General features: G+C 52.0%; 1 protein-coding gene across 2 annotated transcripts in view; it reads left to right on the top strand.

The window, feature by feature from the left end:
• Nos1 (nitric oxide synthase 1) overlaps positions 1 to 15,075 on the top strand; it is a 113,166-nt gene that overhangs the window by 23,078 nt on the left and 75,013 nt on the right. For both annotated transcript variants that reach the window (NM_001436392.1, NM_052799.3), the window contains 2 exon segments: positions 414 to 1,500; positions 10,902 to 11,028. In NM_001436392.1, coding sequence (NP_001423321.1) covers positions 791 to 1,500; positions 10,902 to 11,028 — 837 coding nt within the window. In that variant the 5' untranslated portion in view covers positions 414 to 790.

Genomic DNA, 15,075 nt, shown 5'->3' with positions numbered 1-15,075 from the left:
GTTCTGAAGGAGCTTCTGAGCTATGAATGGAAAATGTTTGCAAAGTCCAGGGCACCGGGGACAGTGTAACAGTCAGAGCAGTGGCTCCCTTGGTGGGAGGCTGAGGCTCCTTACCCTTGAGTTTCTAGGGTTGCCTGGCTGTCTTGGCTGTGGCATCCCCAAGGATGCTTTGGTCTTTGAGAGCTTTGACGGCAGGGATAAAGCCAGGTGACCAACGCTAACTGAAAAAGTAGACCAGGCATCTGTGACTCAGGACTTTCCATTCTAGTTCTGAGGTATTCAGTGCCCGCTCCTCCCTCCCTCCCTCCCTCCCTCCCTCCCTCCCTCCCTCTCTCTCTCTCTCTCTCTCTCTCTCTCTCTCTCTCTCTCTCTCTCTCTCTCCTCTCAGCTACTCTCTTTTTCCTTCTGCTCAGCTCCAGGTAGAAGCCCCTATGTCACCTCTGCGTCTGACAAGCTGGTGACCAAGATGCCCAGAGACTAGACCCTATGCTTGTGAGTCACAGTCATCAGACACGGCAAACCTCCAGTCTTCCTGACCTGTTGCTTAGGGATACATCCCGTTGCTGCCCCTGACGTCTGCCTGGTCAACCTTGACTTCCTTTGAGAGTAAGGAAGGGGGCGGGGACACGTTGAAATCATGCCACCCAAGGCCGAATGGCAATGAGCAGATGACGCCAAGTTGACGTCAAAGACAGAGGCGACAGAAACTCTGCAGCCAGCTCTTGCCCCCGAGGAGCTCAGGTTCCTGCAGGAGTCATTTTAGCTTAGTCTTCTGAAGGACACAGATACCATGGAAGAGAACACGTTTGGGGTTCAGCAGATCCAACCCAATGTAATTTCTGTTCGTCTCTTCAAACGCAAAGTGGGAGGTCTGGGCTTCCTGGTGAAGGAACGGGTCAGCAAGCCTCCCGTGATCATCTCAGACCTGATTCGAGGAGGTGCTGCGGAGCAGAGCGGCCTTATCCAAGCTGGAGACATCATTCTCGCAGTCAACGATCGGCCCTTGGTAGACCTCAGCTATGACAGTGCCCTGGAGGTTCTCAGGGGCATTGCCTCTGAGACCCACGTGGTCCTCATTCTGAGGGGCCCTGAGGGCTTCACTACACATCTGGAGACCACCTTCACAGGGGATGGAACCCCCAAGACCATCCGGGTGACCCAGCCCCTCGGTCCTCCCACCAAAGCCGTCGATCTGTCTCACCAGCCTTCAGCCAGCAAAGACCAGTCATTAGCAGTAGACAGAGTCACAGGTCTGGGTAATGGCCCTCAGCATGCCCAAGGCCATGGGCAGGGAGCTGGCTCAGTCTCCCAAGCTAATGGTGTGGCCATTGACCCCACGATGAAAAGCACCAAGGCCAACCTCCAGGACATCGGGGAACATGATGAACTGCTCAAAGAGATAGAACCTGTGCTGAGCATCCTCAACAGTGGGAGCAAAGCCACCAACAGAGGGGGACCAGCCAAAGCAGAGATGAAAGACACAGGAATCCAGGTGGACAGGTAAGCTCCACAGGTGTGCAAGTGGTATGTGCTTGTGTGTAGGTGTGCATGTGGAGGCTCCAACCGCCAGTCCGGAAGCCAGCCTGCCCATCTACCCACCCAACATGTCTTGGCTACCCTTTCTCTCTCCCTTAAAATTCCAGTCATGCATGGTGAGGGGAGCGCCATTTGAGGACGCAGCCCACATTGTGCAACCCAGAGTCATTAATAATCACGGTCTAGGGAATTGTATCTTCACGTGTTTGTCCCATGTATGTTCCCAGAGTCCCGTAAGGTGGTATATGGGAAAGATATGTCACGACGGGGGTTCGGGAAGATGGAGATGACCTTAAAGGGACATCCAGGTATGTGCACGGGGCTCACTAAGCGTGTAGCTTATGTTGTGTTCCAAGAGCAGGGAAGAGCTGAGCTCTGAGCCCTGTTCCATGTTCTCCTCTCTGTCGTCCGTTGAGGACAAGGGAGGCTTCCGGAAAGGGGAAAGGAACCCAGAATTAGTTGCTACACCCATAAACCACAGCCTTCAGTGTCGTGCCCTGGGGGGGTTGATTCTAAAGTACTGGGAATGTCCCCTCCTGTTACCCCGAGCTGCTGCCTTTCGAATCATTGGCGGAAGGATCTGACCAAACTGTGGGCGATGCCAGCGGGTGATGCCAGCTCCTTCTGAGGGAGAAGAGAGCAGCTGGCCCTGACTGAGGGTTGTGTGCCCAGTTGTGTGTCTGCTTCTTCCACTGTCAAACCCTATAACCCACCCCATCCTCCCAAGGTGGAGATGGGACTGCTCAGAATCTGAACCCCGAGTGCATCTGAGGTACCCGTGCCGTGCTCCTCAGCTCCAGGGCTCCATCCCTCATGCCCATGACACAAGTTGGTCCTACTCAACCAATCCTGTTCCTCAGTAGAGAAGTTCAGAGAGTTTTAAATGAGACTGCGTCTCTGCGGGTATGGGAGAGTCCCTTGGCCAAGGGCAGTTGACAACAACTGGATCAATGTTTCATGCCTCTGATTGTGATTGCTAACTGGGCCTGAGGCTGTGGGTGCAAGGACCCCTCAGGTCCTCTCTCATGCATACTTGCACTCCTCAGCCCTATAGGATGTGGGTTCACCCCAGAAGACCCACAGAGGGTACTGGGTACTCCCCACCATGTGGCTAATTTGACCCTGTCCCTCCTGTGATGCAGAAGAACACCAAGTTGCCACACAGAATATAAGGTTCTTGCCGTGGTCTTAATGGTAGAGGAGTAACTGTGGCTGCCTTCCAGGAGAGAGGGGGTGCTAGTGTAGTTACGGAGCAACAGAGACTGTAAAAGCAGCACACACTCCATTCCATAGAAACAACCGCCTGCCTTTCTTTCTCCAAGGAGGCACAGGCAACACAGGACACTGCTGCACACCCATTCTGAGGGGATTCTTGAGAATTTCCCTGTAAGATCTCTCACTGGTTACGCTCCCCCATCTGGCTGCCCAGATGTACCTTGCACATGGACTTGGCAATGGCTCGGCCAAAAGTCCCAGATGAGGTTTAAGAGAAAGCCACCCAGGAAGGCTTCGAGCCCTGGGAGGCCACCCACGGGAATGGGTTCTAAAGGACAGGTACATTTCTTTTTTTTTTTTTTTTTTTTTTTTTTGGTTCTTTTTTTTTCGGAGCTGGGGACCGAACCCAGGGCCTTGTGCTTCCTAGGCAAGCGCTCTACCACTGAGCTAAATCCCCAGCCCCGACAGGTACATTTCTTTTTTTTTTTTTTTTTTTTTTTTTTTTTGGTTCTTTTTTTTTTCGGAGCTGGGGACCGACAGGTACATTTCTTAAGGACACCTGCTCCCTTAGCTCATGCGGTACCTTGCCCACCTCCCTCGCCTGAAGCCAGCATGTGGTTGATATGGCCTGACCCTACTTGACATTCTTAGATATTTCTCTCGTTTCGGACTTTACAGTCCTAAGTATGGTATAAGGGACAGTGTCAGTCCCCTAAGGGGAGAGAGCCAGCAATCAAAAGTGTCGGTGCACGTGGGGACCTCAGCCAGCAGGTCAAAGGTGTGTGCCCAGACCCTGAACGACACACACAGGACCACCAGATATAAACTATATATATAGCTTGAGCACAGGTATAGCTGTGTCCACTTGGTGTCTCAAGTGCCACAATGGTGTCACCATCTGTGACACAGTTTTCCGAAATGAGCAGCTCTCGATGAGACGACAGGCCGGTCTGGCTTTGCTCCATGTGCCTAGTTGTGTAGGCTCACACCTGGAAGATCAAAGCTATCAGTGTGCATAAGGCAGGGCCCAGGACCTTCTGCCTGCCGTGTGATTTATCAAGACCCTTTGTCCTTAGGTGGGGCTTGTCCTTGGCATGCTAGGTCCTTCTGTCCCCAGATGGTGCCACCTCCACACAGTGCAAGGAGCACCCCTGAATTCTGAGAGCTACAGCCCTTGGTGTCTCCACCCATTGCCATGCAGCCTTCTGAGGGCTGAAATCAAACCCCAAAGTCAGAGTCCTGAATTAGGAACTTGAAGTCCAAAGTCACATTCTCCTTGGGGTCAGTCTCACACTGGCACCCCTGAGACCGTCGGGGACCCTTGTGCATAGCAGCAAGGACTGTCTTGTATTTCCAGTCACCCCCCCTGACCAGATGCTGCTTGGGACTAAGGATTGAAACTAGCAACTTGGAGGCTGGATGAATGGTTGCCACCCTGAGCCACTCGGGAGACAATGGAGTGACCTGCCCAGATCCCACATCCAGGGAACGCTCAACTATCGAGTGATTCCTAAGGCCACCAGGAGCAGCGGCCAGTTGCTAGTTCAGGATGCTGCTTTTCTCCCAGCTCTGTGGTCCTTCATTCCTCCTGTGACTACACTAAGCTCCCTGACCCATCACGGGGTTTCGGGGACCAAATATGACATGTCTCTCTAAGAGACAGACCCGTCGTTCCCACACCGCAGAAGCCAGGTGGCCCCAAAGAGTAGTGAGAGAGAGGCAGGAACCCCAGACTTCTAGTACCTTCCACATTTGAGAGCGGTCACTTTAAATAAAGTGTCAGAGGATATCGAGGTTGCTCAGCTTGCTACCCTGAGGCAGGCTTCTAAGGAGGCCAAGGTCCCTGGTCCAGTATCCATCTGGAACAGCCGGCCATCCTGGCCCTGATCAGATAATCAACCTGCCCCTCTATACCCTTCTGCAAAGCTCTCCGTGAGTCCCTAGGCGCCTCTTCAGAGGTCATGTAGACGCTGCCATGGAAGTAGGACACATGGCTTCAGCCCACTTCTCCAAATAAACAAACTGAGGCTCAGAGAGGTAAAGCCACTTAGCAAAGGCCACACAGCCCTGTTCATAATGGACAGGCCTCTCAGTCAGTGTCTGGAGTGCAGCTTGTCGGGGAAGTGCAGCCTGCAGACCCACCTACCCACCCCCTGGCTCTGTGACAATCCTGAGTTGGAGGACTGTGTTGTGTGTCCATCTCTGCTGACCACTCCCAGGGAGGCTGGCCCCATGCTAACATCTTTAAGTCAGTCTCTCTCTTGTCTCTTAAAGTGCCCCATTTCCGTGATATCAAACGCAGGAATGGAAGACTGTCATTTATCCCAGGTTACACAGCTAGCAAGCAGCCAGACCAGACTCAGGTCCAATGCTGTGTTTAACTACCTCGTAGATGACTCTCTTGCCTGTTTGGCTGCTGGCCTCTGAAAGCTATCAGAATACTTCATCTGAGCCTGAAAGGGAAACTGAGATCCTGCAGTTCCTCTGGGCTCTGAGTAATTAATGTAGGTCAAGACAACCAAGACCTGTCATCCTTCAAGATGAGGAGGGGCCTGCACAAGTTATGGAAGTCTGTCGGGTGGGTCCAGTGAGCTCCCCAATCCTCCGTCTGTCTCCATGGAAGAGACAGGCCCACAGGTCCAGTCCTCCTGTAATGGGACAAGCTGTCGGGCCTGTTTCTGCATAACTAACTAGCATTTGCACATCGTGAAAGTGTCAAAGAGGGGGCAGGAGCGACTGCTCTGGAAAACGAGGACCTGGGTTGAGATCTCAGGCATGCACAAGTCCTAAGATGATTGAGCTAACCAGCTCCCTGTGCAGTTTGCTGATGAGCTGGTCCTGCTTAATTGGAGAATTCTAACACAGGGAGAGACCCTGTGTCAACAAATTGGCCTCTGACCTTCACATACATGTGCATATTCATGTGAGCATGTGCATGCACATGTGTACACACACACACACACACACACACACACACACACACACACACACACAGAGTGACCCTCAGCAGGGCTGGCTCCAGGCTGCCTGAGCCGGCACGCGCTGCACACAGCTGAGAGACACTGTAAAGTCTCTTCTACAAACTTCCATGCCCCAACCCAAAGTGACTTCCATTTCCCCCCTCATCAGACACGCGTGTCTTCCCCAATCTGTCCTTCCCTGGGCACGTCTCCTGCCTTGTCCCCTTTCTGTCTCGTCACTTGGACACTCAAACCCTTCATCCTGAATGAGCTATGGAAGAGCTCAATGCGTCTACCTCCCCTCCACATTGACCTGTCCCCAGCGGGCTTCTCACTGCCACCCAGTGAAGTTTGGAGTGAGCGTAGTCTTGCCCCTGATTCTGCTCTTGGAGCTGGGGCCTCGCCAAGGAAGCTCTCCCCTCCCTGGTCACATCAGAGACAAGAAGAATAGGCAAATAGACACTTGCCGTCATCTCTCGTGGTGACTCATGCCAGGGAGGAAATAGGCCAGAGATTTGGGGGGAAGTAGCTCAGGGTGAGGAGGATGTTAGGTGGGGGAAGACAGAGGTGCCAGTCATGTGAAAGCTGGGGGCTGCGGGGGAAGACTCTGATAAGAGGGCACATCAGGAACAGAGGTCCTGAGGCAGGGACCGGGGTGAGGAGTTCAAAGAGATGAAGGAAAGCTCCAAGGGATGAAGAGTAAATAGTGAGAGGAACTTTCTATGGGAATACCATGTGCTGAGCAACTTGGGTCCTCGTGCTTGCAAACTTCATGCCTCCTGCTTTACCTTGCAAAGCCCACCCTTTTTCAGAGATGTAGCACCCAGGGATACTGAGGGCACCTGTGCTGAATAGCAAATATGGCTGGCTCTAACACTCCATGTCCAAGTGGGACAGGACAGAGGCTGAGTCAGGCAATACAAGTTCTCCTGTCCCCCAGTATGCAAACTCGGCCCACTCCCCCCCAATTTCTTTACTTACCCCCTTTTGCAGGTGTGGGTTTATAAACCCTGCCCAGCTTTTGGGTATCATAATTAGAATCATGGCAGACCCCAGCGCCCTGTCTCTCTTCCTAGCTTCCAGATTCCTTTTAGGAGTCCCGTCCCCCCAAAGCAAACCTTACAGCCTACCCTGGTGGTTCATATCTGTGATCTTGACATCTGGTAAGCTGAGGCAGGCGGGCGGCAAGTTCAAAGCCGGTCCTGGGCTGTTCAGTACGGCAGTCTCAAAACGGTCAAAAGCAGGGCTAGGGGAGAGAATGTTTGCCCAGCACGCAGAAGGCCCTTGCTTCAAATCTGGCACCATGCAAACCAGGGTTGATGGCCTACAACCATAATCCTGTCTCTCAGGGGAAAGAGCGGGAGGCTCAGACGTTCGAGGCCATCCTTGACTATACAGTGAGTTCAAAGGCAGCCGATTTCTATCTCAAAAGAGAAACACCTCCTCATTCTCACTAACACCTCCCCACCAGGATGACAGCACCCTAGTAAAGCCAAGGGGAAAGCTTAGCCAAGACATCCTGTATCCCACCTCCATAAATGTAAAGCCTTTGTATTAGCGCAGCCCCCCAGTGTCTGAGACTGGGAGGAAGTAGCAACAAAGAGCTGCTGGCGCGGGGCGAAGAGGATGGGAATAGCTTTGCCAACTTGTCCATGAAAAGCTAGGGCAGATTTTCTGCCAAGGCCAGCTGCTCCGTAGCAGTCCCGTCGTCTGGAAACTGCCTCTACCTTCCCTGAGCCTTGGCACGCAGGCCTGACACACCTGCTCCTTGCCAGGTCCTCGGGCTTTCCGAGAAGCCAGACCAGGTTACCTGTCTGTTCTGTGAGAGACTAGAAACCTGATTCCCACGTACCCTCTGCTGAGGACCTGGCCAAGGCTGAGGGTTCAGAGGTGCTGACACGATGATTGATATGGGAGCTTCTCAGCACAGTGTCCACAGATAGCTCTGCGGGTCATCGTGAGGTGTGGTGCTGTTACAGACAACGGGGTGGGTACAGAAGACCAGCACAAAGCTCAACAACCCTTGAGACCTGGGGCAGACTTCACAGAAGGGAAGTCTATGGCTCAAAACCTCACCAATCCAGGCCCAGATAGTTTCAACTGCATAGAGGTGACTCAAAGCAGCCAGGCAGATCCTGGGCTGGAATGGTGGCAAAATGAAGTCATCCAGTTAGCCTTCTCGGAAGGCACGAGATAGCTGCTCCCTGGTTCAGTGTTTGCACTTTCATGGGAAAACAATAAAAAAGTCACCACCATGTCTGCATTTGCCCAGCGGATGGAGTGAGCTAGCTACGTGGTCTAGCTCGATATACCTCCAGGGTTCCCCCACGTAATAGCCCTGTTCTCCAGGATGGCCAGCTATGACAAGAACAAAACCAAGCCTTAGCAAGCTTCTCTCTCTGGCTATGTGATCTTGGACAGATGGCCCAACCTCTCTGTGCTGCAGCTCCCTTTGTTGTTCAGGAATTATCATCAGAGCGAGTGCCTTATTTGTGCTGGCTGTGACAGGCATGGTGCACAGGGGACCTCACATAGTGGCCAGCAGAGATGAGCATCCCACAGACTTCGAAGAATGGGTGCCCTCACTAAGCTGAGGGCAGACAAAGGGGAGCAGAGAGGAGGGGAGAGTGGAGATCAGAGTTGAGAATTGTGGGAGTCTTAACTACAGAAGACTTGTACTTCTCAAGTGTCTTGTGGCCACGTATGGCCCATACCAAATGGTATGGATGTGACAAAGGCCCTGAAGGACTAGACGTCCCTTTCTCCTAACTAGTGTGGTGGCGAAGGAGCAAGAAGGTAGAGTCACTAGCAGGTGCCCTCAGCTGAGTACCATGTGGGTCCATACTGTCATTAACTCTCAAGTGACAAAGGACACACTGGAGCTGGTTCCACATCCAGACTCGCCTAGCTTATGAGCAAAGCCAAAGATTAAACCTGTCTCTGCCTAGTCCCCACTACGGCATGCTATATGCATGCCACTGTAAGCAGATGCCGTGGGATGCTCTAAGAGCCCCCACCATGCAGGTGAACCTCTGGGGTTCACCAGGTCCTCCCTAGCCTCCTCCCATTGGCTGTGGGTCCAGAGGAAGGGAGTCTACTCCTGAATTCTTCCTGAGTGCCCAGGAATCAGACAGCTCAGCCCTGACATACCCTGGGCTCCATACTAAAAAATGCCCACTCCCTGCTGATCACGCAGGGCTCTAAAACTCAGCGTGTGTTAGCTGAACCATCCAAATGCATTCTTTGAACAAAGGTGTTCATTGACAAGGGAGTGGGGTGGAGGAAGGAAAGAAGCAAAGAAAGGAAGAAAGAAGCCACAAAAGATAGGTGTTAAACCCTCGAGCTCCTTCTTACAAGGTCACAAGATAAGCCACCTCAGAGTTGCCTGGGTGACGGGCCTCACAAACGCTGGGATCTGGCTCTGTCACCTGTAGCTGAGGATATAAGTATCTTGGCTTGTCCTTCTGCCCCTCCTCCCCCCATTATTTTTAATCACAGGAGGAATGGGAGTTAGAAGCCATCACTCAGATCTACTTTTGCACTCCTGCTCAGCTTCAGACCGTAGGCCTCTGGGGAACTTGCATTGCCTCTCTGGGCTCCGCTCTCTCACTTGAAACCAAGAGCTGGGAATGGCTGTTGAAGAACGATGAAGTAACGATGTACAAGTACCGGGTACATTACCGATGTCCCCAAACGCATTAACCTCCTCCCCTGTCTGCTGAGGCCCCATTTGTGATCACGTGATGCTGTCAGCTCAGGCACGACAGAGCTGAAATGGAGCTCAGTGACATTTGAAGCGTCTCTCTACAGAGCCGTTCCCTAGTTAATTGCCGTGCAGGTAATCCGTTGACTTGGGAAACGCTGGCCATCAAGAACCACTCCAGGGACAGTTTGGTGACATTTTAAAGAGGGTGAGACATAATGTTCCATGGATGATGTAATCCCCACCCGCAGAAGGACAGAAGTGGCTGTGACATAGGCCACAGGGATGGGGAGGAGCCCAGCAAGGAGGTACGGGCTGCCCCATTGGAGCAACCGGTAGGGCAATACACCCAGAACCAGGTTCTCAACTTCTGCTTCACTCCAAATGACAACCCCTGAAGACCAGAAAAGGGGGAAGTCCCCAAAGCTGGGAAGGTAGCACACGGCTACACAAGAACAACCCCCATACCTAGGACCAATACCCAGGAGGGACACAAAGTGGCAGAGTGGCCTGAAAGTGGGGACCGGGCATGACCATAAGATATAACTGCAACTGGATGCAAGGTCAACAGACATGGGGAGCAGAGAAGGAAAGGACAAAGGTGACCCCGGTATGGTTCAGTCTTCTCCAAGGCTGGTTACCCTATAGGGCCTTGCCAACAGAGCCTCGGCCTGGGCTGGTGTGGTGGTTTGAATATGCTTGGCCCAGAGAGTGGCGTTATTATGACCTTGTTGGAGTAGGTGTGGCCTTGTTGGAGGAAGTGTGTTACTGGGGGGGTGAGCAATGAGACCCTCCTCCAAACCACATGAGAGACAGTCTTCTCCTGGTGGCCTTACGCTGCCGTGCTCCCGCCTTGATGATGATGGACTGAACCTCTGAACCCGGAAGCCAGCCCCACTCAACTGTTGTCCTTATAAGACTTGCCTTGGTCATGGTGTCTGTTCACAGCAGTAAAACCCTAACTCAGACAGCTGGACAGAGGAAAGGGCAGGGAGGCCTTGGGGCTTCATGGGCAGGAGATCAGCTTCTGGAGTGAGGCACAAGCCTGTAGTTGAGGAGTGTGACTTGAGCTAATGGCTTCCTCTCTGGTCCCCAGCTTTCTTGTGTGAGTCTTACTGTGGTGACGCTGGTGGTAGTTGACAGTCATGGAGGGCAAGGAAAATGATGATTGTGATGGTTGGGGCACTCGTAATGTTGATGGTTATTGTAATAGTGGTGTTGATGATGGCAATAGTGACGGTGATCATGGCGACGGTAAAGATGATGGTGATGGTTTGGGTAGCAATGGTGGTCATGATGATGGTCATTATGAAGGCAGCCATGATGACGGTGATCATGGTGATGGTGAAGACTATCCCTGATGAAGATGCGTGGGCCCACGGGCTACACAGAGAGACCCGAGTAAGCTGGGGTTAAGACACAGGACTCCCAGATCAAGGCGGCAATTCTGCCCTCACCCTTTCTCACCCAGCCTCCTTGCCTTCCAGAGACCTCGATGGCAAATCGCACAAAGCTCCGCCCCTGGGCGGGGACAATGACCGCGTCTTCAATGACCTGTGGGGGAAGGACAACGTTCCTGTGGTCCTTAACAACCCGTATTCAGAGAAGGAACAGGTAAGCAAGACTCGCTGGGCCCTGAGGTCCCACACTTCTTGAGGGGAGGAGAGAGAGGCGGGGGTGGGGCCGGGGGGGCGGAGCCTGAGATCCCAGGGGCACCGAGTCTGATGTTCGAGGATTGACTGAATGTGTCATGGTTACCAGTGTTTGTGGACCTGGAGTTGCTTCACACTTTAACCTTCCTGTTTCTACCACATTCTAAAGACACTAAATATCCAAGCTAATATTTTTCTCATCCTTCATGGCAACCCTAGAGCTCAGCAATATTGGTTGTTTTGTGTGTGTGTGTGTTCCAACGCCTTACATATACACAGACAAATGGTCCTCGTATTACTTTTGTACCTTTGTACAAACTAAAGTGTCGGTCCGCACTTGGCTTTGCATTTCAGTGTATTAATACATCTAGGAGATAAGTACCACTTAGAAGGAGTTGTCTTAGTTGGGGTTTCTACTGATGTAATAAACGCCATGACCAAAAGCTACTCGGGAAGGAAAGGGTTAATTTCACTTTACACTTCCACATCACAGGTTCATCACTGAAGGAAGTCAGCGCAGGAACTCAAGCAGGGCAGGAACCTGGAGGCAGGAGCTGATGCAGAGGCCATGGAGGGGTGCTGCTTACTGGCTTGCTCCCCATGGATTGCTCAGCCTGCTTTCTTATAGAACCCAGGATCACCAGCCCAGAGATGTGGGCTGGGTCCTCCCACATTAATCATCAATCATGAAAATGCACCACAGGCTTGCCCACTGTCCAATCTGGTTGGGGATATTTTCTTAATTGAGGTTTCTTCTTTCTAAGTGACTCTTAGCTTGTGTCAAGTTGACATAAAAATTAGCCTTTAGAGCAGGCCTGGTTCTTTTTTCACAACCGTATAATATTCCACTATGACGCCATGCCATCCTTTCTTGAATAAGTCATTCCTAACAGACGCTTGGGCTATTGCCACTCTTTGGCTGTGACAATGCTGTCCCATGTGGCACTGTCTAGATACCTCATTTGGCATGTGAATAGACTTAACCAGGAGAGAGAGAAAAATTCCTAGAACCGTTAAAGTTGAGTCAAAAGCCGTTTACATTTACAGCCCAGTGGCTGTACCCATCTTACCAGATAAGTGCCGGGGCTGGGGGTAGGGCTGTTTGCCCACAGCCTCGCCAGCTCCATCTGTTACCAAGTGTTTCAGTCCTTGCCAGTCTGCTGAGATGTGTGCTGACAGATGAGTCACCATCTCTCTCTCTAAGACTGCTTTGGTTTGGCTGGAGATCAGCAGCCTCGTCTCTCTTGCCTGGGCGACTGATGGGCCAGGCCAGAGTGACCCTGGAAAAAGAGCCCATGTGTCCTACCAATCCCTCCTCACCCCCAGCAGCAGGAGTGGGGTGATCCATGGGATGTCTGGAAGAGGGAGAGTAGCAACCCCTTTCCTCAGCACCTGCGCACAAACAGAGCCTTTCGGTCCATCAGAGCCAGGACTCCGGAGGAGGACGAGCCAAGCCTGAACCACAGCACAAGTGGCATTCCTTGGCTTCTAGTGGCTAACATGTGGGAAATTCCATGATCCTCCTGGCTGACTCTCCCTCAGCCTGTGACAACCCAGGAATGTTTGTGGATGAGCATCATTAAACTGTCCTCAAAAATCAGGGCCACACTGGAGCTGGGGCGGGCGCATGAGTTGAGCATGTGCTTAGCAAACAGGAGGCACTGGATCCACCCCAGCAAACAAACACAAACAAACCAAGCCCACATTGGAACATCAGGGCCCCTGTTCACAGACAATAAAACAAACAACTGTGCTCTTTAAAAATCCCTTCATCATTTCTTTCTGTCCTGAGAATGGAAACCCCGGGACGTGGCATGCACGAAGTACCATAGGCTGAACTCTGTCAGCAGCCCTCGGCTTTTTTTAGGCCAGGCTGGCATTGAACTTGTAAACCTCTGCCTTGAAATCACTGGGATTACAAATGTGCACCACTACACTAGTTTATAGAATCCTTTATTAAAAATGAAGTGTGTCCTGATAACCCTCCCGAGACAAAGACAGGAAGTGGCACCTTCAGCCGGATGGAGGCTTGGGGACAGTTTGTCGGGTGTACAGTCTGTTGAGCCTAAGAGATGAACCTGATTTTTAATTTCTTGTCATTGTTTCAAGGTTTTACACAAAAATACATTTCTTCATTAAAATGTACACTATCTAGCCATATGTGAGCCTATCTGATTAGGGGCTTAGTCACTGTTCTATTGCTGTGAAGAGACACTATTACCAAGGCAACTGTCATGAGAGTTTACTTGCTTACTGTTTCAAAGGCTTAGTCCGTTATCAGGAGGGAAGCATGGAGCATGTAGGCAGGTGCTGGATCTTAGCTGAGAGTTGCTTCCTGATCCACGGACAGTGTCTTTATTAGGGTTGTACTGCTGTGAGCAGACACCATGACCAAGGCAACTCTTAGAAGGACAACATTTAATTTCGTCTGGCTTACAGGTTCAGAGGTTCAGTCCATTATCATCAAGGCAGAGAAGCATGGTGGTTGAGGAGAGCATGGTGGTCTCCAGGCAGACATGGCACTGGAGGAGCCATGACTTCTACATCTTCATCTGAAGGCTGCTAGTGTTAGACTGGCTTCCAGGCAGCTAGGATGAGGGTCTTAAAGCCCAAGTCCACAGTGACACGCCTACTCCACTAAGGCCACACCCACTCCAACAAGGCCATGGTCTACTACAAGGCCACACCTACTACGAGGCCGCACCCCCTAATAAGGCCACTCCTTGGGCCGAGCATATTCAAACCATGACTGGCAGGGGGCGGAGTAAGACTCTGGACTTGGTGTGGGCTTTTGAAACCCCAAAATCCATTCCCAGTGGCACACTTCCTCCAACGAGGCCACACCTCATAATCCTGATCCTTTTAGAAGTTCCACTCCCTGGTCGATTAAGCACTCAATTATGAGAATCTGTGGGGGCCATTCTTATTCAAACCACCACTGGAGATGGGGGGGACAGCCGACTCCGTAGACCATCCTCCTTCTATAGACTCTCCACTTCCTGACAGTCCCTGACACCCATTATGGTCACCATCTCAGCAAGACCAAGTGTGTGTTGTCACTTGCTAGCAGTGCCGCTTGTTCCCTCTCCCCGTGTTCATTTCCTTTCTCTCTCCTGTGACAGAATGACTGACCCAGCAGATTTGTGGGAGAAGTTATTTTGGTATCACAGTTCCGGGGTAGGCAAGAAAGGCCTAAGGGAGCCATCTTGCCTGCAGCAGCTGAGGGAGGGTGAGGCTGCTTGCTCGTATCTTGACAGATCAGGAAGCAGAGCTAGAACAGGAAGTTGAGGAGAGCTATATAGTCTCAGTGCTGAACGCCCAGCGACTCATTTCCTCCAGCCGGGCTCCCAGCCACTCAAACATCACCACTCGAAGTGGACTACTGTTCAAACACATGAGCTTTGTGGGAGCCATGTTAAACCGAAACCCTCTGTAGGACCTTAGGATTGGAACCCAGCCCTTCTCGGCACCCCTTCTTATTGATGGTCTGACCCTCGCACGCCCCTGGCTGCTCGCCTATTGAAGAAATAACTTCATGCTGTCTGGAGCCAGACGTCCGCTTTCAGAGTCTAATACATCATTTATCCAACCCACAGCGTTGAGACACAGAAGGCTCCAGGCTGAAATGGCTTCTCCCCTGGGGTTCACGTCTCTCTCCCAGCACCCCATCCTGTCTCCAGCCTCCTGGTGGTTGAAATGATCAGATGGTCACTGCGGTGGCCTTTCTTGTAACTCCCTCCCCACCCTCATTCCAGTGGGAGCAGGCATTTCCTCTCCCTGGGGATCCAGGGCTTCCTGGCTACTTTCAAAATGTCAGAATCCAGCGTAGATCGGACCATCTCTGTATTTCCAAGGGAGCACCAGCACCTCAGCCTCTGGGGAGCTCCCAAATTACAAGGCAGGAGGGGTCAGGCTCCTGAGCCCCTACTCCCCAGTACGCAGGGGACCTGAGGTCTGGGGATGTACTGTGCACTGTTGAAGGGTGGAGGGACAGCAGCCCCGTGGGTCT

The sequence above is a fragment of the Rattus norvegicus genome, chromosome 12, assembly GCF_021556685.1.
Source record: "Rattus norvegicus strain SHRSP/BbbUtx chromosome 12, alternate assembly SHRSP_T2T, whole genome shotgun sequence".
In the NCBI taxonomy this organism is placed as follows: domain Eukaryota; kingdom Metazoa; phylum Chordata; class Mammalia; order Rodentia; family Muridae; genus Rattus; species Rattus norvegicus.
The sequence above is the reverse complement of the archived record's forward strand: the minus strand, read 5'-3'. Positions and strand labels throughout refer to the sequence as shown.